General features: G+C 48.1%; 1 protein-coding gene and 1 pseudogene across 2 annotated transcripts in view; one reads left to right on the plus strand and one right to left on the minus strand.

Annotated features, from left to right (window-relative positions):
* The window catches only part of ANO10 (anoctamin 10), a 222,140-nt gene that overhangs the window by 159,140 nt on the left and 38,308 nt on the right, over positions 1 to 24,692 (plus strand). The window contains exon 12 of one of the 2 annotated variants that reach the window (XM_075555985.1): positions 4,139 to 4,255. In XM_075555985.1, the coding sequence (XP_075412100.1) occupies positions 4,139 to 4,255 (117 nt within the window). Of the gene's footprint in view, positions 1 to 4,138; positions 4,349 to 24,692 lie in introns of those variants that run through there. The other variant, XM_075555984.1, reaches the window with a different exon arrangement.
* On the minus strand, positions 1,582 to 3,090 carry LOC142454566 (peroxiredoxin-5, mitochondrial pseudogene; annotated as a pseudogene).

Consider the following 24,692-nt stretch of genomic DNA (forward strand, 5'->3'; position numbering starts at 1 on the left):
AGAAGAATGAGGCAGACTCGCCACGGCAGCAATCAAATGGACTTTCCAGAATTCCACGAACTCCGCTCTCATTTGCATATTCTATTTCAGAGACGACAGGGTTGGGGACTCGCTGCTACAAAACGCAGCTGCCACGGCTGATGTAGCACACGTTTTCTGGTTTTGGCAAAAGAAAATGGTTCTGTTCTCTCTGTGCACCTGGTGCGAGACACCCCCGCCCCCACCGCATCCCCCTGCAGAGTGACCAGAGGCGACCCAACTGCACCGCTGGCTTCCGAGGGCTCGGTTTCCCTTGGGTCCCTGTCCCTTTGTTTTCCCTTTTCCGCCCAAGACACCCTGGAATCGTTACTTGAAGCGCATTGCACTGGGGAGCCAATTCTTTGTGTTCCTTAGTTTTAAAGTTCTCCCCATCAGTACACCCACTGCCCCCCAAGTTTCCTCTCCTGACCTTTCCTTCTGTTTGGACTTGGCCGTGTGTTTCAGTTTCGGGAAGCTTCCTAGCCTCCGCCCGTGAAGCGGCTCTTGTTTTAATAACCGCGTGACTGTCACCACGCCTTTCTGTTGAGGGCGCTACTCCAGCTCTACGTGGATCCCCGCTCACCCTACGCGTTCTTGACTAGTGTCAGCAAGCCACAGCCCTGAAAAGGCTTCTCACCCTGTGCTGCCACGCTGGTTTATTTCCTCCGCCTCGCTTTCCTTCAGATCCTCAACCGTGTGATCGATTGAAAATTTAAATAAGAGCCCCCAGACTGATCTTTGGAAACACTGTGCTCTCAATGCTCCTTAGGTTTCCAGGCTAGACCCCAAATCTGTGACTGGAGCCATGCAGACGCTCAGCTGGATGTTGCGTTAAAGAAGCAGGAAGTTGGACTGGGGGGTGAGTCCAAGTTATCTTGCCCCATTGATGATAGAGTGCCAGTTCCTCTCTGCCTCTCTTGCCTGGTCTCTCTCCAAGCCTGACAGCCTACTGCTGAAGCACCTTCCTCACATTGCACCCCAAGGTGTCTTCCCACCCCACTCCCCGTTCTCAAGTGAGTGAGGGAAAGAACTAGGCTCACTCACACAGAAAACTCAGCTCCAGCCAGTCCACATCCCAACGCATGACAGACAGAGTCAGAACCTCCCCCTCGAGGTTTCCAGACTAAGGAGCAGAAAGCCTCATGCTTCTTCTCCGGCCCAGCTGGGGGGTTTAACTGATGACCTTGTGGGGCTCGCAGTGCAATCCATTGCCACTTAGGGACCCCCTGCTCTCCCACAGTCAGTCCCCACCTCCTACCTCCAACAGGGACAGTGTCACTGGCTGATGGCCAGCACCTGCCTTGCGCGGAGGCCTGGCTCTGGACCTCGGGCCTCCTCCTTCCAAGAGCTCTGCTCGACCCCATTTTCCTGGTCCCTTCCCCAAAATATCCAAGTCTTCACATCTTTCTCTCTTTGGAACCAGATGTGTTTTATTGCAGACATTTGGCCAAGGTTACCAATTGGGTGGCCCGGCTCAGTGGCAGCCAGGCCTGCTGCCCAGGGCTGGGCAGGTGAGACAAGGAGAGGGTAATTGGAGCGCAGAGGGCATCTGGACCCAGGGCCTCAGAGCTGCGAGAGGATATTGGGCACCAGACTACAGGAAGGCCTGTACCATCTGGCTCCACATTCTGGGCCTTCACCACGCCGTCCTCAATCACCATGGAGAACCTCTTGAGCCTTCGTTCCCAAAGAGCGGCACCAAGGAGTCATCTAAGAGCAGATCTGTTTCCTTCCCAAAGGCCCCAGTGGAGTCCACCAGGAGCCACACCTTGCCTTCTGCCTGGTGGGCTTTCCCCCCTTCTCTGGTCACAAAGACATCGTTGACACTCAGACAAGCCACCACCTGGGCTCCCTTTGCCGTCAGAGCCCTAGCCTGCTCCACAAACCCTGGAAGGTGAGTCTGGGAACAGCCTGGGTGAAGGCTCCAGGAACTCCAAAGAGGACACCCTTCTCGCCACAGCTCGACCAGGTTCACCTTGTTCCCAGGCTCCCTTTCAAATACCACCACTGCAGGAAGGGCATCTCCCGACCTTGATCGGGGCCACAGCTGCTGCAGCTCCGTGGAATCTCCGGGCACCTTTTTCCTCCTCCTTCCGGTCGCCATCCCACTCTCACTGCCGCAGGCTCCACGGTAGTCGCTCCACTAGACAGCAGCCCCCGGCTGCCACCGCCACTGGTTACCCGCCAGCCCACACTTTAACATCTTTTTAAAATAACAAACACCTCTCCTTCCTTTCCCACCAGCCAACTTTCTGACCTTGTTCTCCGCCTCGACTTTCCTTGTTAATTCAACTCAGGTCAGAATTGCTGCCTGTGATGTCCTCTAATGCAGGCTGTATTGTCCATACATTTGCTGCACTCACTAGTGTCTTCCGAGGTCGTCTTTGGTCACGCAAAGGCGGGGAGGTAGTTAGTGTATGGTGCCAACCTGGCTGATAAACACATGTGAGGTTATTTGAAGGGCAGAGGGATAAATGGTTTGGTGAACCTCGCCTTTCTAGTTCTCGGGTCTCTTGCTTTCTGATGGTCGCAACAGGGTGCAGCTGCCTTAGCAGTCCCCTGTTTCAGCTGGCAAGGCTGACTTCCTACAAGACATCCCCAAAGAGAAGCCGCATGGACCTACCCCGATGCAGCCCTGGGTGCTGGAGCAGCCGTGTGCAGACCCCTGCCAGTGCCAAGATGCTTACACATTCACTGATTCAGCTTTCCTCCTGCAGTCGGCATCATAGTGTGTGTTTTGTGAGATGGAGGAGGACTTTGTGGACTGGTGTTGGACATATGGGTCAATGGGCTAATGTTGGACATGCTGGCTTGGGCAGCACTGGGTTGGGATGTTTTCTTGATGCACACTTAACCTTTACATAAAACTCTCTCTTTTACATGAGTTTCTGTGGATTTGTTTCTCTAAAGTACCCAGACTAATACAGGCGGCCTATCTCTGGTCCACTCCAGATCTGGCCTACCTTGCCCTGGAGTCGGGCCAGTTTTCAAGGGTCCTGATTCAAATATGGTTTGTCCAGGAGTGATGCTGACATCCTTCACTCGTTCATGCTTCTCCCTGGAGAAATTCATTTGTTCTTTAGGATTCTCCCTCTTGAAACCAGTCGCAGTCAGGATTCCATTCAAATCCTTGGATTGTTTTCTGTTCTGGCCAGCAATCCAAGGCAAGGGTTTAGAGGCTGTTCCAGCTTCTCAATTGACTTCTTCACACCTTGTCATTGTTCCTTCCTGTTAGATATTATGCCACCACCCTTAGTAGCATTCCATAACTCAGGCGACCACTAAAGAGGCAACTTTGAACCCTAAAGACACCAGCGTGTGTTGACCTTGGGTCACGAGATGATGCTTGGTTGGAGAAGCATAAACAGGCCGAGGCTGTGAATTCCAAGAGCAGAGTGACCACAGGAAGCAGCACTATGCCAGAAGAGAAAGTGTGTCCTAGCAACCTCTCAGGATGTGGTACACATCCTCTTCGTGATTCTGGTGTGGAAGGGAAATGTAACTAGGTTTTCTGTGTCCCCTGCTATGATACAAAGGATGCGCTATGCATGTCTGTGTACCTGCCCTGCAGTGTATGGGGTCAGTAACCTAAGACAGTCCACCCCAGTCAGTCACTCCCAGTTCATTGATGATTGTATCAGGAAGGAGAAAAACAAACAAACAAGCAAACAGAAAACAGCACAGGCACTGTTGGGAACACAGAAGACTGGAAATGCACCTGAGGGTGAAGACGCATGTACACTTGCTAAGAGTCGAGTCCAGAGAGGAGAGCACTGGGCATGGGAGATGGGAGCCGCCCTAGTGCGTACTAGGTACAGTAGAAATTAAGATCCAGGTTAATTAAAAAAAATTATGGCGGGCTCTTTGCCATACATTTGATTTTTCTATAAAACATGAAGAGTAGTGTATGAATGTCAATCATTTATTCCGAAAGAAGAGAAGCAAAGTAAACAGTTACTGAGTGGGTTGGGTGGGCTAAATATCACCAGGAGACCCGTTTGGTCCCCAAGGGTAAGGAGCACCGGGGCAGTCCTCGGTCCTTCTCATGGCTCTTGGGGGTGTGCTTCCTGCACAGATGGTGGAACGTCTCACGCCAACACGCACTCTCTCTTGTTTTCAGCATGCACTCCTGGCTCTGAAGTTCATACTTGCATTTGCCATACCTGATAAGCCGCGTCACATCCAGATGAAACTGGCCAGATTGGAATTTGAGTCCTTGGAAGCCCTCAAGCAACAGGTAAGAGAAAGTGTCTCCTTGGCAAAGGAGAGGACCCCTAATTCAAAGGAATCAAGACGAGCATTTCCTTCAGCCGTGAGGCGACCAGTTTAAAGACGTGCTGAGAACCTCTGCACGGGTAGGTCTAAAGCACTAAGCTTCACCACACACAAATACTCACGCAAATGTGAAAAAAGATCACAGCTAGCTAGCTTCCTGCAGAAGAACAAGACAGATAGCCCTCACCACCCCCTGGGTTTCTCCTGGGGCAACTCTCTGCAGGTCCAGATGAATTCTGCCCTCTGCAGAAACATTATGGGATCCGGGGAGTGAATACATTGGAGAGGCTTCAGAAAGTTCATGGAAAACTGGAATGAAAGATCATGGCTGTTTTTCCATGAACTCCTTGAAGCTCCTTAGAGAATTCTGCAAAGGTATCTTGAGGGTGGGAGCGGGAGTGGTGGAAATGGTCTTTAATTTACAGCAGAGACTCCTTCCCCAGTGACATCCACATTCTCCCTGAGATCGAAAGGAGTGAGCGGGGGCCTTTTGTGAAGCTGTGTGCTGCGTGTCCCCAGGACTCTCTGGGTGCCACAGACGGTGAAGCACTTGGCCATTCCCTGTAATGTTGGTGGTCAGCCCAGCCAGAGGCACCTTTGAAGACAGGCCTCGCCCTGCTCCTGAAGCATCAGATGCGGGCAAACCCCGGGCAGCAGTCCTGCTCGGTAAACATGGGCCAGCACGAGGAAGACCACACTCAACAACAATTGGTTTTGATTTGTTGTTTGTTTTGATTTCACCAGTTTGACAGTTATTTTGTTTTTTTTCTCCTTATTTCTCAGTGGGGTTCCGGTTGATGTTCTGTTTGTTTTGTTTTTTTACAGTTTGCACATAAAGTTAGGTTCCCGTGTGCGTGTTTATACACACACTGATGACGTGAGTTCTGTCATTCGCAATGTCAGCATTCACTTTCCTTGTGTCAGGCCGCTCCCTTTCCCGAGCTCCGGTGTCTTTCTCCCCTATCTTCTGGTGTTTGCTTTGGAGAAAGGATGACCTTTAGCCTCAGACTGATGGTGTTTGAGCAGGATGCTGGTCTTATGTGCCACTGGCCCCTTTATTGAAAGACGGTCCCTGGATTGGCCCAGCGTGAGACTTCAAGACGGTCTCCGGGTGAAAGCCTCAGGAAGTCCTGGGTTCTGTCCTGTTCCAGGTTGGCCCGTTTTAGCATAAGAATTTGAATTCTGCCTCATATTTCTCTCCCATTATATCTGCTGCCAACTACTATGCTTCTCATCAGAATGGACAGCGATGGTGGCTGAGCATCATCTAGTTCTGTTGCTCTCAGAGTAGATGCGTTTTTGGTTCTTTTAGACTTGATTCTTCTCCCTCTGTACTTTTGTTTACATACTGTATTTCTTCTGGTTACTCAAGAACTTTTAAACTCCAGGTCTAACTCACTGCTCTAGGATGCAGATGATCATTTTTGTGAACTATGTTATTATGCTCATGAGACTCTGGTCCTAACCCTCAAGCCCGCCTAACTAGTTAGAATGCACTCGACTATATCTGAGGTGTATCTATATCAGTGTCCTCAAGGAAGAGACCCACGTCTTTGTGTTGACCTATACGTGTAGATACTTCTAAGGAGCCTGGTGGTGCTGTCAGATAAGGATTTGACTGCTAACTGAAAGGTCAGTATTTCAAACCTACCAGTCGCTACATGGGAGAGAGCTGAGCCTTTGGCTCCTATCAAGATTTCCAGTCGGGTAACCTAAGGTTAGGTCACTTTGAGTCTGCATCGACTGAATAGCAGTGTTTGGTTTGTTTGTTTTTGGAATAGGTACTTCTATTTTTTTCACCTACATATGCAACTGTACTTACCCATAGACCATTTTAGCTAGACCCACAACTCTGTGTCCAAATGCTTGTTACTTGGGTTGTCTGATGCTTACTGCATCCACCATCGTTGGCCCATTTTCTGTCCCCCAAAAAGAACTAGTCTGTACTGTGTCCTCCGACTTCTCCTCCTGGTAAGTATCCGTGAACACTGGTCTTCATATTTATCTAGTCCCGCCGTCTTATGGAAGAGTGATCATACAATATTTGTCCTTATGTGCTTGATTGACTTCACACACTATTAGTCTTTAGGTGGTTGACTTAGCACTATGCCCTCCAGGCCCCCTCCCCCACATTATGTTTTGCAGCTCATCGTAGTCCTTTATGGTAGCTTGCCATTTAGTGTCTCTATGAGGGGCTTCAAAGTGCATGGGAAGGTCGAATGAAAAGAACACCCAGTTTTCCCGCAGGCTTTGTGGAGCTTCTTCACGTGCACTCTACTCTACTTGTCCATTCATCTGTTGATGGACACACTGTTGTTTGTTTGTTTCCATTTATTTGCTGTTGTGACTAAAGCAGTAACGAGCCTGAGTGTGCGTACGTCATTTATGCCTTTATTGTCTCTAGGACATATACCTAGATGTGGATTACTGAATCCTTAGATCTCTAAAGTGTATACCTAGGAGTGGGTTGTTGGGTCAGAGGGTAGTTCTAGTTCTAGTGTTTGGAGAAAACAGTATACGGTTTTCCAGTGTGATTCGATTGTGTATTTTACTATCCCACCATCCATGGCTCAGGGTCCCTTAACTCCCACTTCCTCACCATTTGTTGATATCTGTCCTTTTCCAATCAGTGCCGTTTCAATCAGAGTAGATGGAATCTCATGGGGGTTTTGGTTTACGTCTTTCTAATGGCTAAAGATCATGAACATCTTCTCATCAGTTCATTCGCTGTTTGGGTGCTAATGTGTGAGTCTGGGTTGACTAGAGAAACAAATTCATGGACATTTATATGTGTATAAGACATATATGTGTATAAGAAAAAGCTTTATATCAAAGAGTACATTTAAAAAAATCCCAGCCCAGATCAAGTCCATAGTCCAATATTACCCCAAATGTCGATACTAGTCCATAAATTCCTCTTTAGATTCACTCATCCATGCAGTGATACTGAATGCAGGAAGATCACAGGCCAGTGGGTAGGAAGTCTTATGGATCCAATGGTGGTAGAAACATCTCAGCCCTGGCATGGGTCTCCATGTGGCTCCTCCAGCTCCAGGGCTCTGGCTCCATCAGTGTAGCTCCGTGTGGCTTGTCAGCAGGAAGATGAAGCTGAGGGTGTGTCTGGTCTCCAGGGAGTTATTTATCTCCTTCGTGCCTCCAACTGAAGTCATCAAGCTACGACCTGATTGGCAGGCTAGACACCACCCCTTCACAAGTTGACCGGGGTGATGTCACTGCCACAGGTGCCCTCTTTGGTGAACATTCTGTAGCGCCCTTTGCCCATTTCATGGTTGAAGGGTTTGTCTTTGTGTTGTTGAGTTGCTATTTTAGAGTTTTTAGAGGTCAGACCATCACCCATTAAATAATTTCCAAACATTTTTCCCCAGTTGGGTGAATTGCCCATTTATTCTTTGTAAAAGTCCTTTGATGAACTTTTTTTTTTCATTTTTTAAGTCATTTTATTGCATATAACTTACACAGCATATAATTGAATTGTGCTAGCTCTTCCTGGCTGCCTGTGACCACCTGTCTTTTCACAATTGCCCTTCTTTCACTTTGTAAAAGAAAGGCGTGCCTGGACCTGGACCTAACTAGGACCTCGTCATTTGGCTTGCCCTCCGGGGACGGAAGCACCAGGGTGCCAGAGAACCTCTGAACGGAGGTGTCCAGGGCTAAGCTGCGGGCAACAAGGGCACACCCTGCCCCCACCGATTAAGACAAGTGATTTCCAGAGCGTGTCCAACCATTTTGCCCAACAATGGTTCACTATATTACATCTAATGTAGGCACCGTTATATATAATCGATGCACCAACAATGGTTGTGATGATGTCAGACCAGAGGAAAAATGTACACACTTAGCTTTCTAGTTACAGGAAATTGAAAAAGCCTCGAGATTGAATTTATTCTAACACAAAATGTGAGAATGACAAAGACTTTCAGGCAAAATAATGTATTTCATTAGGATGAAATTACTGGGGAGACCTAGAAAGTATGACTACAAAGAGAAAAAAGGAACAGTATAATAAAATATTTACTGTTCATCAAGAGTAGGTTCATCTATTTTTTAAATGGGTGATGGTGAATGTCCAATCACCATAATATTTAGAATTCCTCAGATATCTTTTGAGAGTACCTGTTTACAGCCAGTATTTAGAGTGGACACTTTTTCGTGCACAGCTACGTGATATATGATAAGAACTTTTGGATGGCAGCTTAAAATTGGGGTGGGGGATATGGCATCAAAGTACATTAGGGGGCAGGTAAGCAGAAATAAAAGTAGTACTAAAGCATCACCTCAGGAAATGCCTGGCTGATCACACTTCTCCATTGATTACATTCTTAGTGCCACTTTATAGATTTGGGCTGGTTAGACACTCCTGTGTTAGTCTGGGTAGACTAGAGAAACAAATCCATAAAAACTCATATGTATATAAGAAAGAGGTTTACATATAAGAGCAAATGAATATTGAAAAAAGCCCCAATCCAGTCCAGATCAAGTCTATAAATCCAATATTAGCCCGTATGCCCAATACCAATCTTCAAACTCATGAAATACATGCAATGATGCCAAACACAGGAGGATCACAGACCAATGGGTGAGAAGTCTTGTGGATCCAGTGGTGGTGTACGCATCTCAGCACTGGCAGGGGTCTCTACATGGCTTTTTTGACTCCAGAAGTCTGGCTTCATCAGGGTAGGTCCATATGGCTTCTCCTGCTCAGGGCACTGTGGTAGTTCCATTTGTCTTGTCAGCTGCAATGTCTCCTAGGCAGTAGTGGTGAGAGAGAGAGAGAGTCTTGTCTCCTGCCTCCAAGTAGGAAATCCAGGAATTCCCAGAATTTTCAGGAGAAGGCCATGCCCACACAGAGTCCTCATTGGTTATATCTTGATTGAAAGGCCAGACGCCACCCCTCACTTATAATCCTCTGAGATTGACACCAGATGATGTAACTACCATAACACCTTACTCCCAAGTCAAAGCCAGATCTGTTTGTCATATTAGTAAAGTGTCTTTTCACTTAAGATTTCACATTACCATAAAAATTTGCCAAAACAAACACAGGATCTTCACTGGTGTTGGGTATAACTGAGATGCCTCGTGCTATTAAATACATTTTCCTAATGGCTCGCTCCACAGCTATTGTATTTCCTTCTGGGGCTACCATGGGAGATGGCTGTGTCCCATCTCTGGGCCTCTCAGGCCCTCTATTTTTGTATATTCAAGGTGCACTCTACATGTAGACAAAATGAAAGCTTGTTTGCACTCATTTTCATTAAAAAAAATGAAAACTGACCTAAAATCTAGCTTGTGTCAAAGAAGAAACCATGTAAGAAAATTATAAATATCTTTGGGAGCTTACTCTCCTAAGTCAGAGATGTGATTCCCTGTTGAGCCTAAACTTGTAAGAAAATTTCATTTGGGTGCTAATTTTGTTGTTGAGATTCAGAAGGGACAGAATAACCAACAGGTTTCAACTTGATACGTTTATCAAATGCCTTCAAATAGCAGGCTCCTCGCGGTCATGAGACACGGGGGACAGATAGCACGTCACACTGCTAACCTCACCAGCCCTCATTGAGAGAAAGGCAAGCCTTTCTGCTCTTGTGAAACTCACAGCCTGGGAAACCCAAAGGGCCAGCGCTGCTGTGTCCTGTCGCTCTCCGTGCCTTGGGGTCACTGCGCCGGCAGTGAGTGAGTTACAGCCCTTAGCTTTCGTTGCATAAGCTTTTCGAGAGCCTGCATGTGCAGCTGGACCCCCTCTGTGTACCAAGTGGCAAACACTCACCATGAGGGCCGTGTCTAGAATTCCTTAGGCTCTCACCCTGCAAACCCAGAAAAAACCTTTCTTCCTCTCCCTGTCTCCTGCACTTGACTTTTTGTTTTAAACTCTCAATCTGTGAATAAAAAGTCCAGGGTAGGACCGAGCAGATGGTCCTGTAGCAGCTGCCCCTCTCCTGCTGTCTGTTGCTTGGCTACTGGCTCAGGACTTTGCCATGCGGCCGCCGGATGTAAGTTGCCACCAGTCAGGGACAGACCTGTTCCCTGCCCTTCCTAGGTAGCTGACGCATCCAGAAGGTCCGAGTCATGACAGGCCACAGACTTGATGCTTTTCCCAAACTCAGATTGGCTGGCCATGTCGGTGTACTGTCCAACCCGGGGTCATTTCTAGAAAATGGACCTTTTCTGTGTCTTTCTCTTCAATCTGCAATGTAAGTCAGTGGAGCCTCCGCTCACTGGGCCTCGTCCCTTGTACCTGAGCAGAGACAGCCCCTGTCACATCTCCTTGGTTAGTTCATCGACCCAGATCATGCTGACGTTATTGAAAACCTATTTAAGAATTCATGTTCTTAACGTCTAACTCATCCCCAGGCTCTTTAATTGTTATGTGACCAGAAGTTTGACAGCAGGCTTGTCAATCCAAAGTGTTATGACTTGTCCCTAATTACTGTGTTGTGATTAATTTATAATTGGTGCGTTTTCAACACACTGCCCTTCGATGGACAAAGCCTGATTGAGAAATGAAAGTCTTTGAATAATTACGAAGAAGGGCTAAGTATCAGAGTCGGGTGCGGGATCTTTGGAAGAGAGGGGTGGCTAGACATGCATCAGCCCCTGAAGATTCTGCTTCTCTACGAAGGCAGAGTCCAGAGAGCGATATTTTTGAAAGTCTGCTGTTGCTCCCTTCACTCTTGCTCCTTACCTCTCCCCACTAATCCTCTACAAAGATAGAAGAGACCAAACCTGGTCCAATGAGGGCCCATAAAAGCTGCCCATGTTTCACTACTCCCTAGCCATGCTGCCTTGGGTAAATCGGGTAGCCTCTTGGTACCTTAGTTTTTAACATAAAGGACAGGCTTCTGTGATCTGTGTCCATGGGTGTGTGTGTGGGGTGTGTGGGGTGTGGTGTGTGTGTGTGTGTGTGTGTGTGTGTGTGTGTGTGTTTCAGGGAATGGAGAGGAAACTAAATGCAGGATGAGCGTGGAAAGGAAATACGCAGAAAGCAGTTCCTTTTTCAGTATCATTTAGGAAACTATCTGGCATTGCTAAATATGCAGGCAAGCGGCAAACTAGAGAGAATAAAAAGTGTGTGCTTTGCGAAGAGCATTTTCAAATGACGAGGCCTCCGTCCGTTGATCGAGACCTTTAGAAAGACTTCCAGACAGTAAGTGCCATCTGGGTGGTGCCCTTCTGCTTGTCTTCAAATTGATTTCTTTCACTCTCGGTAATTGTCAAGGTCCCATTAAAAATAGCAAGGAGTCCACCTGCTCCCTGGCCGGAGCACAAGGACACCACTTGCTTGGCCCAGAGCTCACACACAGGGCGGGAGCACTGCAGGGCCAGAGATCTCATCAGGCCAGCCCGGGCGGGAGTCGCTGGGAAGAACTTCAGCTTCTGAAATCTGTAGAAGGAACAAGACAAGGACTTGAGGAAGGTATCCCAGTGCAGACTCGCATCTTCCAGGACCTCAGTTGGGTGTAGGATCTTTCTTGTTTGTTGTTGTTGTTATTGCAAGTTGCCAGCGTCGGTTCAGACTCATGATAGGCCAGGGGTTATGCAGTAGAGCTGTGGTCCGTTTGGCTTCCTTCGCTGTTTCTTTTTTTTAATCATTTTATTGGTGACTCATACAATTCTTATCACAATCCATACATAAATCCATTGTGTCAAGAACATATGTACATTTGTTGCCATCATCATTCTCAAAATATTTGCCTTCTCCATGAGCCCTTTTAAAAAATTAATAAATCTTTTTATTGGGGCTCATACAACTCTTATCACAATCCATACATACATCAGTTGAGCAAAGCACCCTTATACATTCGTTGCACTTGTCATTTTCAAAATTCGCCTACCATTTGGGTTCCTGGAATCAGCTCAGTTTCCTTTTTCCCCTCTCCCTCCCTCCCCGCTCCCCCCATTCACCCAGTCCCTTAATAGTTTATAAATAATTATTTTATCTTATCTTACACTGCCTGGTATCTCCCCTCACCCACCTTCCCATTGCCCATCTCCCAGAGAGGAGGTTACACATAGATCTCCAAAATCTGTTCTCCCTTTCTACACCCCCTTCCCTCCTGGTGTCACCACTCCCACCGCTGGTGTTGAGGGATTTGTCCGTCCTAGATTTGCTGTTTCTAATCTGAACTGCAGCTGACGGCCAGGCATGTCTTCTGCTAGGTGGTTTCCCAACTGCTTTCACCCACCATGCAGGGACCTCTGCATTTTCTAGGGGGCAGTGTGTTTTCTGTCATGGGGATGGCCCAGGGCAGGAGAGTGTTTTACTGTACTGTGTCTGGGTCACCACCAGCTGGGGGCAGGCTAAAGAGCACTGAATAGCAACACATGCGTTCCTGCACCATTTCCGAGAGGTGCTGAGGTTTTCCTTCCTCACATCTGGGCTGCAGGCTGTATGGTAGATATGCAAGCAGTTTGAATGGAAAACTAAAAGTTTTATAGTGCAGAATGAGGGTGTCCAGGTATCTGAATGTTGAAAAATGTAATCACGTAGTGATCTGCCAGCATCTAACTTAACTTGTACTGAAACGCTGAATCCAAAAGAAGAATTGGCCACTAAGGATGCTTGTGCTGGGTGGTAGCAGAGCCACAGTCCTAGGGAGAGGGGGTCGTCCATTTGCCAGCCCCCAGTCAGATCCCAGTATGCTGGGCCTTTCTGTCAGAAGTTAGAGTGGGGGCTGGAGCACTGATGATTGGGATCATGCCTGTGGACACAGTTGAGTAAGAGCTGGACAGGAGCCTCACAGCAAAGGAGCTCAGAGAGGGCAGGAGTCAAGTCAGAGAGTAAAGCAAGGGCACCCAGGACCCAGGGGCCAGAGGGTCAGGAGTGACCAGGGAGGAGCTGGCCTGGACTGCATCGCATCAGTGGCATGTTGTACAATAACCCCAGCCAGGCCTCTGGACACAGTGGTTCGTTCGGGGACAGGAAAGGAACCGGCTGGGTAAGACCAGACTTACTTATCTGATTATATCAAAGTGGAAAAGAAGACGCTGAAGTCACTCTTGCTTTCTTCTACTGTTTGATCCCAGATGGAGTTCTTGAGAGACCCTTTAGAGCGCTGGGTGGTGCAGTTCTGAGATGCAGACCTCTAGAACTTAAAAAAGGCTCCGGTTTCTTTTAAGAACGAGTTCAAAGACTCAATCATTGATAAGTGTGCATTCTTTCAGAGAGGAAGGGGAGCCACGACGGCTTCCTCTCCGGGCAGTTTACCTTGCTCTGGTGCTAGAGAAGGGAATTAGGTGCTTGGTCTCTTCCGGTGGGCTCTCCAAAGAGTGGATGTGAACTTGTGTGATAGAATGGGGAAACAGCCCTGTACATGAAGAGATCTCCAAAACACATGTTGTGACAGTGCTTAGCGGCCCTAAAATGACATTTAGATGCATTTAGATGATGTCAGTTTACTGAATGTACAAGTGTTAGGGCAGCAGTTCTCAACCTGTGGGTCACGACCCCTTTAGGGTTCAAATGACCCTTTCACGAGGGTCGCCCGATTCATCACAGTAGCAAAATGACAGTGATGAAGTAGCAAGGAAAATCATGTTATGGTTGGGGGTCACCACCACATGAGGAACTGTATGAAAGGGTCGCAGCGTGAGGAAGGTTGAGAACCGCTGTACCAGAGGATGGGAAGATCACCTTCTGGAACCAAGTGGGCAATACTGCCCCCAATGGGGAGATGGACCAACCGAATGGGGGCAGCTGCAAAAGCAGGACCCCACGCTTCCTCCTGGATTAATGGGTAACAGGACAAAACTTTCTCATTGCCAGTGAGGCCTTGATTAACACTTTTTTTTTCGTTCCGAAAAGCAAGCAGTAGGCCAAATAGGTGTTTGGGAATCTGTGTGCCAGACATTTGAGATTCGCAGTGGCCAAGATGTAGACCGTTCTGTCAGCGCTTCTGTTGAGAGCTGGGGGTTGGGAACAGTTGGGCACCATAGAGCAACGACCTAACTGTGCTTGAATGCACCTTGTGGGCCGTTCACAGCCCTGAATCAGCTCTGCACACATGGACCGTATCCCTTGGATGTGGCCTGAGCACTGAGCTGTGCCCCTACCCACTGTAGCACCCCTCGGGCCTACTGTGATCGGGGCGGTTGTCCACACCACCATCGAGGCAGGAGCAGAACCCCACAGTGACATGGGAGGCAGAGGAAGTAGATGGAGCAGGGGTGCAGGGAGGGGAGCTGAGATGATGGAGGAGGATACCTCACACAGGCTGCCCAGGCTCCAGTGACACACGAGTTCAGGATGGCAAGCTGGAATGCCACCTTTGCAGCCACCCCTCCTGCCCTCACGGCCGCACACGGCTGAACAGCCGTCACGGCAAGGAGGGTAGAAACGTTGGCCAGGCAGCGACGCTGAGAGGCAGTTCTCCAGGCAGGAGCTGTGAGGTCCTGTCATCGTGCAGGTGATGCGTCACACCACGGTTCTTTTCCAGTTCAGAAGCACTGGCTTCTGCAAGGCTGTGAACCCACCAGCAAGCGGCACCCCCTTTTGAACCACCCTCCCTTTCCTTCGTACCCTGGCTTTTGAGTCACAGGGGAGCACACTGCGCACGGCTTCCCAGGCTTCTCTGCTTCTTCTGAACTCCACCTCCCCTCTGCCTCCAGCCTCACCCCTGTCCCCTGGGCGATGAAGCCTTCCCTCTGTGGTGACCTCAGGGCCTGGTGTCCATTTCTGTGCGCTTGTACCCCTAGACTAAGTTCGGCTTGGGTCTCACCTGAGGCCAAGCAGTGTCTTACCGCAGCCTGCCTTCCCCCAGCCCGGGCCTGGCACCCAGTAGACTCTGCATAAGCAGCTGCTTCATCCCCAGAGTTTGTTGACTCACACTTAGTTCAGAACCTAGCCTATTAAATAAATGATAAATGATGTCCTTGGACAGAAAAGAGGGATCCTAAAATAGATACGGTGGCAAAAATGGAAACGGTCACATGGCTTTCTGGGATCGCTAGGGAAGGGAACACATTTTGAGATGTTGTAAGCAAGCATTTCACAAGGACTGCCTTCCCAACCAGGGTACCATTCAAAACCAGTACTTTCTCCAAAAGGCCTGCCTGTCTGACGTAATAACCAGGTGGTTCCCAGCCACCATTCCATAACCAGATAACCAATCTTTGCCCTTCGCCATCAAGTCAGTCCTGACTGTACTTTGTACTTGGCGTTTGTTACCTAGAAAACACAAGGTCAGCAGTTCCAAACCACCAGCCACTCTGGGGGAGGAGGATGAGGCTTTCTGCTCCTGTGAAGAGTTACAGGCTCGGAAGCCCACAGGGGCCAGTCCTCTCCAGTAGGTATGCATTGGAATGGATCAGATGGCATAGGTTCGGTTTTCTGTAACTAGGAAACTAACTATCAAATTTGGCCTCTAGGGAAATCCCCCCTTATCACTGATGAAAAGAGCAGGTCAAGGTTTTTGGCTTGCTTGTTTTTCCTATTCTCGCTGGGGTAGAAACAGCCGAGCAGGGAGATTCCGGTATGTGGAGGAATCCAGACATTAAATTCAGATGCTCCACTTAAGCTCTAGAGAGCTTTCTGGTCAATTTCTTTAGCTTTATTTATTTAGTTTATCAAAACATCATTTTATTGGGGGCTCTTACAACTCTTATCATAATCCATACATGCACTCCATTGTGTCAAACATATTTGTACATTGTTGCCATCATCATTTTCAGAACATTTTCTTTCTATTTGAGCCCCTGGTATCAGCTTCTCTTTTTTTCCCTTCTCCCCCAAAATTCCTTTTATCTGTGGAAATGACTATGAGTCGGAAGTGACTTGGTGACAATGGGCTTGGCTTGGTTTGCTGACAGCCGTGAAGAGAATAGAATGTAACATTTTCTGAGCTGCAAGCTCAGTCGGGGAGTAGTAGTGGAGGAGGAAGGGCCCTGGCGGCCCAGAAAGTCCGCGGGTGTGCTCTGCTGGGAAAGTGGGGCATGTGCCTTTGGGCATGTTCACACCGGCTATTCAAACGGCCCTGCTTTTGTGAACAAGTGTAGCCTAGTCTGGTATTGAAAGTCTGAGGTCCAATCTCTGATTCTGAGCTAGATGAATAACCACATTGCCTTGTTGGCAGACTGTGCTGTTATGTGTGTTTTTCAAACTAAATATTACAAGGCTTTTTTTAAAGTATGGTGTTGGCTTCATCAAAGTCAAAGACATTTATTTAACTATGGTCTCTGGATGAGGAGCCTAGGGAAGATTACTTCAGACACACAGAAAGATATAAGACACAGATACTTCTTGAAAGAGTGAATCGGTACTGAATGAGCATAATTGGGGCCAAAGCTGTATCCCTTTGCGCCTCTTTCTACCATCAGATTCTAGTCCAGTGATGTCACTATTAACCCCTGTTGGGTTTGCATATGGGATTTCGGGAAGACATCATTGAATGCTCGACTAGGTACAGGAAATATCGGACTTCTTTTAAAAAAAACAACTTATATTTTAAATTTACTAGTTATTTGCTAAGCCAGAAAGCTTCTTTTGTTTACATAATGAGCCACTGTTTTCCATTGCTGTATAACACTGAGAGCTACGCTACTCACTCAGGGCGCTGGTTCTGGAGTCCTGTGTCCCTGGGTGCTTCTTTCCTGCGGACGTTGTCGCTAGGTGCTGCTAACCCCAGCTACTCGGTGCACAGCAGTGTGAGGCGCTGCCCACTCTGGGCCTCCTCGCTCTTGTTTTTATGTTGAAGCCCATCCGCACAGTCACCACGTCCCTCCAGCTTGTCCCAGGTGTTCCTCTTTTTAACTGACCCTCCTCCTCCCCACTGTCTTCACATTGCAACTCATCAACCCAGCCGTCATGGTGATCCATCTCGTCTCAGCCCTTCCTCTTTTTCCCTGGCCCTCTGTCCTTGTCCATGGTCGGCCTGGACTGGTCCGTCCAGAAGACGTGAGTGAGTCTCACCTTGCATACACCACTCCCAACATGGGCTGGTTCGTTCTTAGTTCAGGTGCATCAGTTCTTCTCTGACCTTCCTGACTCGCTGCCCAGCTTCCTCACGCAAAGGAGGAGGTTAAAATTAGCATCCCTTGGGCCAGGTGTACTTTAGTCCTCAAAGTGATGCCTCTGCCTGTTAACGCTTTAAAGGTCTTTAAGTAGTAGATTTACCCCATACCATATATTGCTGATTTCTTGACTAGCTTCCATTGGGTGTTGATTGTAGATCTGAGCAAAATGAAATCCCTGAAGCTTTCAGTCATTTTCCTTTTAATGCCGTGTTGTCTGTTGGTCCAGTAGTGGGGGTTTTCTTTTCTTTACATTGAGTTGTACTCCATCCTGAAGGATGGAGTCTTTGATCTTCATCAGTGAGTGCTCCATGTCCGTGGCTTGCAGCATGGGCGGTTATGTTATTATCTGCATACCCCAGGGTGTTACTCGCCTTCCTCCAGTTCAGAGGTGGTAGTCTTCTTGTAGTCCATCTTCTCGATGGTTTTCCCAGCAGACAGATTGAATGATGCCGTGAGAGGATGCCACCTTGGCATCCATCCTTCCTGAAATGAAGCCATGCAGTAAGTACCCCCATGTTCCAGTGAAAAGACTCTCTCTCGGTCGATATTCATGTTGTATGTGAGCACAGTGAAGTATTCTGAAATCCCCAGTATGACCCATCATTTTGGACCACACAGTCGAATGCCTTTGCATAGTCGATAAAACACAAATAGTCATCTTCCTGGGGGTCTCTGCTTTCAGCCAGGGTCATCTAGCATCAGCAGTGACATCTTCGTTCCATGTCCGCTTCGGGATCCACTGTGCAGTCTGGCTGCAACTCTGTGTTGTACGGCTACTAACTGTGTTTGAATCATCTTCAGCAAAGACTTACTTGCATGTGATATTAATGATACTGTTTGGTATTTCCACTGCCCATTTCATCACCTCTCTTTCAAGTGGGCATCCAGATGGATCTCTACCAGTCAGTTGTCCAGGTAGCTGTCGTCCACATTTCTTGGCAGAGACTAGCGGGTGCGTCCAGTGCTCCATCAGCTTGGTAAACGGTTCAGTTGGTATTTTGTCACTTCCTAGGATTGTGGTGCTTTTGCCTGCAGTGCAGCATGGACTTCTTCAGAACCCACCGCTGGCCCTTCTTGAAGTGGCTCCACTTCGGCATTTCTCTCTGGTGCATGACTGTATGCTCTGTCTCCTTTTGATGTTTTGTGTACCGTTCCGTATCTTGTCCCTAGAGCCCGCCAGTCGTGCATTTTCCCACGGGCTCTTTCGGCTCGAGATGCACTGAGCATGTGCTTTCTCTTTGGTGTCTAACTCCAGGTCTTTGGGCTTTTCATTGTAATGCTTGACTCCGTCTTCTTGAATTGCCTTCTAAGATTTTCCCTCAGCTCTTCTACCATCATCATTTTTCCCATTCACTTCAGCTTCTCTATGTTCAAGAGCAAGTTTCCGTCTCTTCTGACATCAACTTTGGTCATTTCTTTCTTTCCTCTCTTTTAAATAATATTTTTCTTATTTCATGTTTGATTTTCTTGATAGCATCCCACAACCCATCTGATCTTTGGTCCTTGGTGTTCAGTGCATTGACTCTTCTTGAGATGGTCTCTAAATTCTGGTGGGATCTACAAAGGTAAGGAGCCCTGGTGGTGTAGTGGTTACCAGTTGGGTTTCGATCCGCATGGTCAGCAGTTCCAAACCACCAACACCTCTGCAGGAGAAAGACTGGACTTTCTACTTCCGGAAATCCACAGAGGTGTTGTGTTAGTCTGGGTAAATTAGTGAAACAAATCCACAGAAGCTCATATGTATAAGAGAGAGTTTTATATAAAGGGTAAGTGTACATTAAGAAAGCATCTCAACCCAGTGCTGCCCAAGCCCACAAGTCCAATATTAGCCCATATGTCCAACACCAATCTACAAAGTCCTCCTCCATCTCACAAAATACATGCAATGATGCCGACTGCAGCTGAATCAGTGAGTGTTTAAGCATCTCTGCGCTGGCAGGGGTCTCCACACGGCTGCACCCAGGGCTGCATTGTGCCTTCTCCTCAGGGACGTCTTGCAGGAAGTGAGCCTTGCCAGTTGAAGCTGGGAACTGGCTAAGGCAGCTGCACCCTGAACCGACCATCAGAAAGCAAGAGACCCAAGAACTAGAAATGCGAGGCTCACCGAGGCATTTATCTCTCTGCCATTGAATTACTCCCACATGTGTTTATTTGCCAGGTTGGCATGATAAATCTTAACTATCTCAGGTGTTTAAAAACAATATTTTTGGATACTCACGGTTGTATTTTGGCTCTCATGAACTTGTTTTCCGTTTTGTCACCTTCCACCTAAACTCGTTTGGGCTGACAGTATTGAGCTTCTTTCTCCAGGGTAGTCAGTTTGATTCCTGTGTGTTCCATCTGTAAAGCTGCTATTTATATTGTCGGGAAGGGTCTAGCGAAGATGATGATCTTGCAAGAGCCTATCATGTGATTGCCAGCGTAGTTTCTATCTCTGAAGCCATATTTTCCAAAGGCTGGTTCTTCTGCTGCTGCTTTTTGAAAACTGTTCACATTCCAATCACAGTATCCTGCATGAATAGCAACCAGTGCACAGCCATATTCCTAAGTCTCTTCCCAAGCCCCCTTCCCCCAAGTCCTTACTACCTTAGCACCTCCAATTGATATCCAGTATAGTCCTTTGGTCTTTCATACGGTTGGCTGTTGCCGAATCCTACCCTGTAGCCTTCATATATGGACTATGAAATTGGTCTGGCTTGAAAAGTAGACCCCCATTCAAAGCTTGATGGAGGTGTTCTTCAATGCAGCCTAGATTTATTAGCATCATTTATCTCGTTACTGACCTTTACCATTAGCAGAGCACCAGCAAAATCGTTGCCGCACGTCATCCTTACCCAGCCCTGTGAGGATAGGCCTGGGGAGATCTTCTACCTTCCTACTTAAGGAGAAATGTAAACTTTACTTAAAATTGCACGGTGGAAAGGTGTCTCATGTAGCCTATGGCACATGCAGCTGACCAACAGTGAGTTCATCTTCCTTTTCAAAGACCACAGGAGAGTCTGAATGGCTGTCATAAGTAATTGAATGTGTTGCTGTATAGGGAGCCAGGTGGGTATTTAAAGAAGAAAAGTCTTTGCTCCACTTCATTGGAAGCACTGGGCTCCATGGAATGGGGACGGATCACTTTTTGTTTAACTTGTTATTGTGAATTGGATGGAGGTTTACCGAGCAGGCCACCAGTTGTACATCCAACGGTCCCTGGAGCACCTGCTTCATCTCCTTCACTGCCCTCCCCCATCTCACGTGTAGGATCGCCCGTCCCATCCCAAATGGCTGATTGTCGAAAGATGAGCTAACCTCACGGCTGTTAGTACTCCTCCTAAAGACCTGTCCGTGTCTGCTTGAGTTTATTACAGACCTGATAGCCTGAGGGGTTCTGCCTGTCTCCATCCAGCCACCACGGCTGGTCTCCATGACTGTTGAAATCTCGCCGACTGAGTTAAGGGAGCCAGGGTTGCTCTGACCCGGGGTTCCCAGGTGAACTGTGACATTACATTTAGCATTGGCTTTGGGCCATCTGTGTTTTCTTTACATCTAACTAGGCAACCTTGGTGCCGTTTGTAAAAGAGAGAAAGTTCTACTCAGAAGACTTCACAAGTAAGTGGGGAGGGAGAAAAAATATCAGAACTGCCAAGATGCCATTATCTGATGAAATTTGACTCAAAATCCCACCATCCTCTTTCTGTGCGTTCCAAAATTTATTTGATGTTGTATTTTTGGATTCAGAAAATGAGGTGTGGATGCAAAGTCATTTTAGCTCCATACATTTTTAAGCCTTTTGTTTAGTTTTGTTTTAGTTTAGGTTGTGGTTTTCGCTCCTTATTCTTTTAGACTGAGCTGGCGGGCTCATTTTCCCAGTCAGGTTACCAGGGCTCTAACGTTAAGTTCTCGCTCTCTATCCATGCAAATAGGAGCAGACGCCTTTTGTCATTTGTTATTTGGATAAGAAATGGATCACATAGTTCTCTCCAAGTCCTCATTCAAGTTGCTTCAAGTGGTGTTTGTGTGGGTAGATGTGCAGACTCTTTTGTTTGAAATGTCTTGGGGGGAGAAATGACAGGCATATTTTTAATTTGCAGCCCTGGCTTTAGTTATAAGCAGGAGAGAAAACGAGCTGTCAACGATCCGGAAAACACGGCTCCAGCTCGCTCTCCTTCCCCACGTGATTAACATGGTTTGGGTGAAGATAGAAGAAACACTCAGGTTGCTTTTTATTTTTTTTAACTTATTAGACTGAATGTATGTTGTGGAGGGTCATTTTGAAAAGCATCCATCCGGTCATTTAAACTGTGCCAGCGTAGCCGCCTGCACGTGCAATGATGTGTGATGAGGAGCGACAGCCAGGGACACGCCCTCAGGAGTACTGTCGTTTTCACTACAGTCTGTGCCAGACCTTTGGTTTTCGATGAAGCGTTTCAGTCCCCAGTGAGATAGAATCGAATAGCTGCCCTTTTGACCGCCCAAAATGTTCTAGGCGCAAGCTGGGTGCTTTGCACATCTTGGTTCCTAAGAGAAGGTTTTTAGAGCCAGGGGACCATGGCTCTGGAGTCTGCATTCCACCATCAAAACGGAAGTACCTGGGAGCCTTACCAGACCTCTCTTGAGCTCAGTTTCTTCCCACGGGGATGAGCAAGTGGGTCGGACCCAGGTTGGCGGCTCTAGGTGTGTGGCCTGCCCACCCTATCACCATGTGGATGCAGAGTGAATAGAGCAAGTGGGTATAGAATTCTCAACCGAGAGTCACTGAGAACTCCTTGCCCACTGAAGGCCAACATACTCCCTTTTAATATTCTGTCTTTGGAGCTGGACGGTTTACCAGCATCCTGAAGAGAATGACTACCTGCGTGGGAGGTTTACCTGTCTTCCTTTCAGCCCATGGTCCCTAAGGCATTTGAAATGCTGATTGACTAAAACCAAGTGGCATTTCAGGAACTCTGGAAATGACGGGTGGCAATGGATCCTTACCAGTTCTGCCTTTCAAACCCGACGGGACCAGAGCATGCGCACTGGTACAGATAAGAGCTCTCGACACATGGAATCCAGGACAAATAAACCCTCAGGAACAGTAACGGGAGTGGCTATGCTATGATGAGGGTAGGGGGGAGAAGGAGGAGAAAGGGGGAACCAATGGCAAGGATTAATGTATAACACCCCCCCCAGGGTGGGGGTGAGGGAGCAAGCAACAGAAACATGGGTGAAGGGAGACAGCAGACAGTGTAAGATATGAAAATAAAAATAATTTCTAAATTATCAAGAGTCCTTGAGGGTAGAAGGGTACAGGAGGGAGGGAGGGGAAAAAGAGGAACTGATACCAAAGGCTCAAGTAGGAAGAAAATGCTTTAGAAATGGTGATGGCAACATAGGTACAAATGTGCTTGATACAATGGATGTATGGATTGGTATAAGAGCTATCGGAGCCCCCAGTAAAATGAATAATTAAGATTTCAAAAACAATAAAACACCTGGGTGGTAGCCTCCCTGCAGAAAAACAAATGCATGGGCACTCTTGTTGGAAGTGCTTCACATGCTTGTACTTGAAGAGGCGGGCTTTGGGCTTTGGGTGGCCCAATCAGTGGTAGCTGCTTTGAAATCAGAGACTAGACTTTCTAATAAGAGTAATGTTATTGGTTGAACACGAGAATTGATCTTTAAGTGTCGTAGCCTGCAGAATGTGTGTGTGTGTGTGTGTGTGTGACTGCTTTCTCTTTCTCCTTTTCCTCCCATCTTGAGCTCTCATTTCTTCTCCTCCTCTTTCTTTTCTTTTCTTTTTTTAAGGACAAGGGCCAAGTGCACAGAGTAGTCATTCTTTGAACTTGACGTTATCCCAAATCAAGTCCCCTCACCCCTTCTTCTTTTTACCCCCCCCCCCCGCTCCCCCTTCCCTACACCCCCCCTTCCCTACACCCCCCTCCCCCCGCCTCCTCTTCTTGCCTCTGGGAGGGAGCAGTCCAGCTGGGCAGGATTAGGAGAGTAAGTGATCCATGCCCAACAAGCAGCCTATCCGCTGTCTGGGCCGCTGCACAGGGCAGTCACTACCCGGACAGTGGGAAACCACCAGGGCCTGGACCGGGCACGCGGTCTCATCCTTCCCCTCGGTCTTTCAGGACCAACTGCACAGGCTTTTCTGACCTGCCACCAGGTCCCAAGCTCTGACCGACCACCGCCCTTAGGCCTCTGGGTGCTTGGTCACCAACTGGTGTCTTTATAAGAGGGCAGAGTGGAGGTAATTGACACTCATGTTGAGTTATGGACCTGGGATCTTATTTAAGCTATCAACTGTCAGTTGGTGAGAGTTTAGATTCCCCTATTATTTGGACTTGTTGGTTAAAAAATAAAATAGAATGAAAATAAACCTGCCCTTTGGTCTTTAGGCTGATGTCCCTCTCAGTGCTGTTTCGCCCTATTCTGTCTACAGACCCAGTGTGCTTAGCTGGAGAAAGGGGGGTAGGGGGAGAAATTAAGTTTTGGGGAGTTAATTACATTCCAGCTCAGTGGCATTATCACAGAGAAATGGTTGGATGGCACATCAGCTAATCACCTTGAAGCTAATTTTTCCGAGAAGCAGGAACTCCAAAAACACGGTGTTCCTGCGCCTTAAAACACAGAGTGGGGCACTTTTTAAATGGCCCTCCAGTAAACTCGAAACCATCTGCTGGTTTGCAGCCAAAGTTTGCCACTGTTGCCAGCCCCGTGACAGTGGTGCCACTCCCAAGTGGAAGCGGCACACCCCGGAGTCCTATAGCCTCGCCGTGCTGGGACCCCCTTTGGGTGCCTTCCCACGGATTCCACAGGGGAGCAGAGAGCTGAAGGACGTCCGGTGCCTGTTCAGCACAGAGCGCAGGGCTTCCCCAGGGTTAGGTCTCGCGCCATCTGCCTCCATCACGTGCCCGTGGGCCCGCGATCCCAGCTCTGGAGGGGATAAGTAACACGGGAAGCGGATCGCTCCTAAAGGAGCCTTACTGAACCCATGAAGTGGCACCAGGCGTGGTCCCAGAGCGAGTGGTGCCTCCCTTGGATTCTTCGTGTAGCGTCCAGTAAATTCTGCGTTAGCCCAGAGTCACACCACACCAACGCCTGTCCAAGTTTCCATCTGCAACGCTCGGCACCATGGCTGCTTCTAAGTCTACTGTGGGCGGGGGAACAACAGTTATTGCCGGAATCTGCCAAGGGCTACAGATGTGATCAGACGACAATTTGGCTTTCCATCAAAAGCACACAAGACAGCAGTTGCTTCACAGACCTTGCCTGCCACGTGGCTGTCTGGAAACGTGCTTGCAGCACAGACCGTGGGGAAGCTGGGAGCCCCTGCCACCATGCTCTCGGGCCGCCGTCCTGTGTCCAGGCGGGATCAGGGAACAGTTAGGCCGCAG

The sequence above is a fragment of the Tenrec ecaudatus genome, chromosome 8 (assembly GCF_050624435.1).
Source record: "Tenrec ecaudatus isolate mTenEca1 chromosome 8, mTenEca1.hap1, whole genome shotgun sequence".
Lineage (NCBI taxonomy): Eukaryota > Metazoa > Chordata > Mammalia > Afrosoricida > Tenrecidae > Tenrec > Tenrec ecaudatus.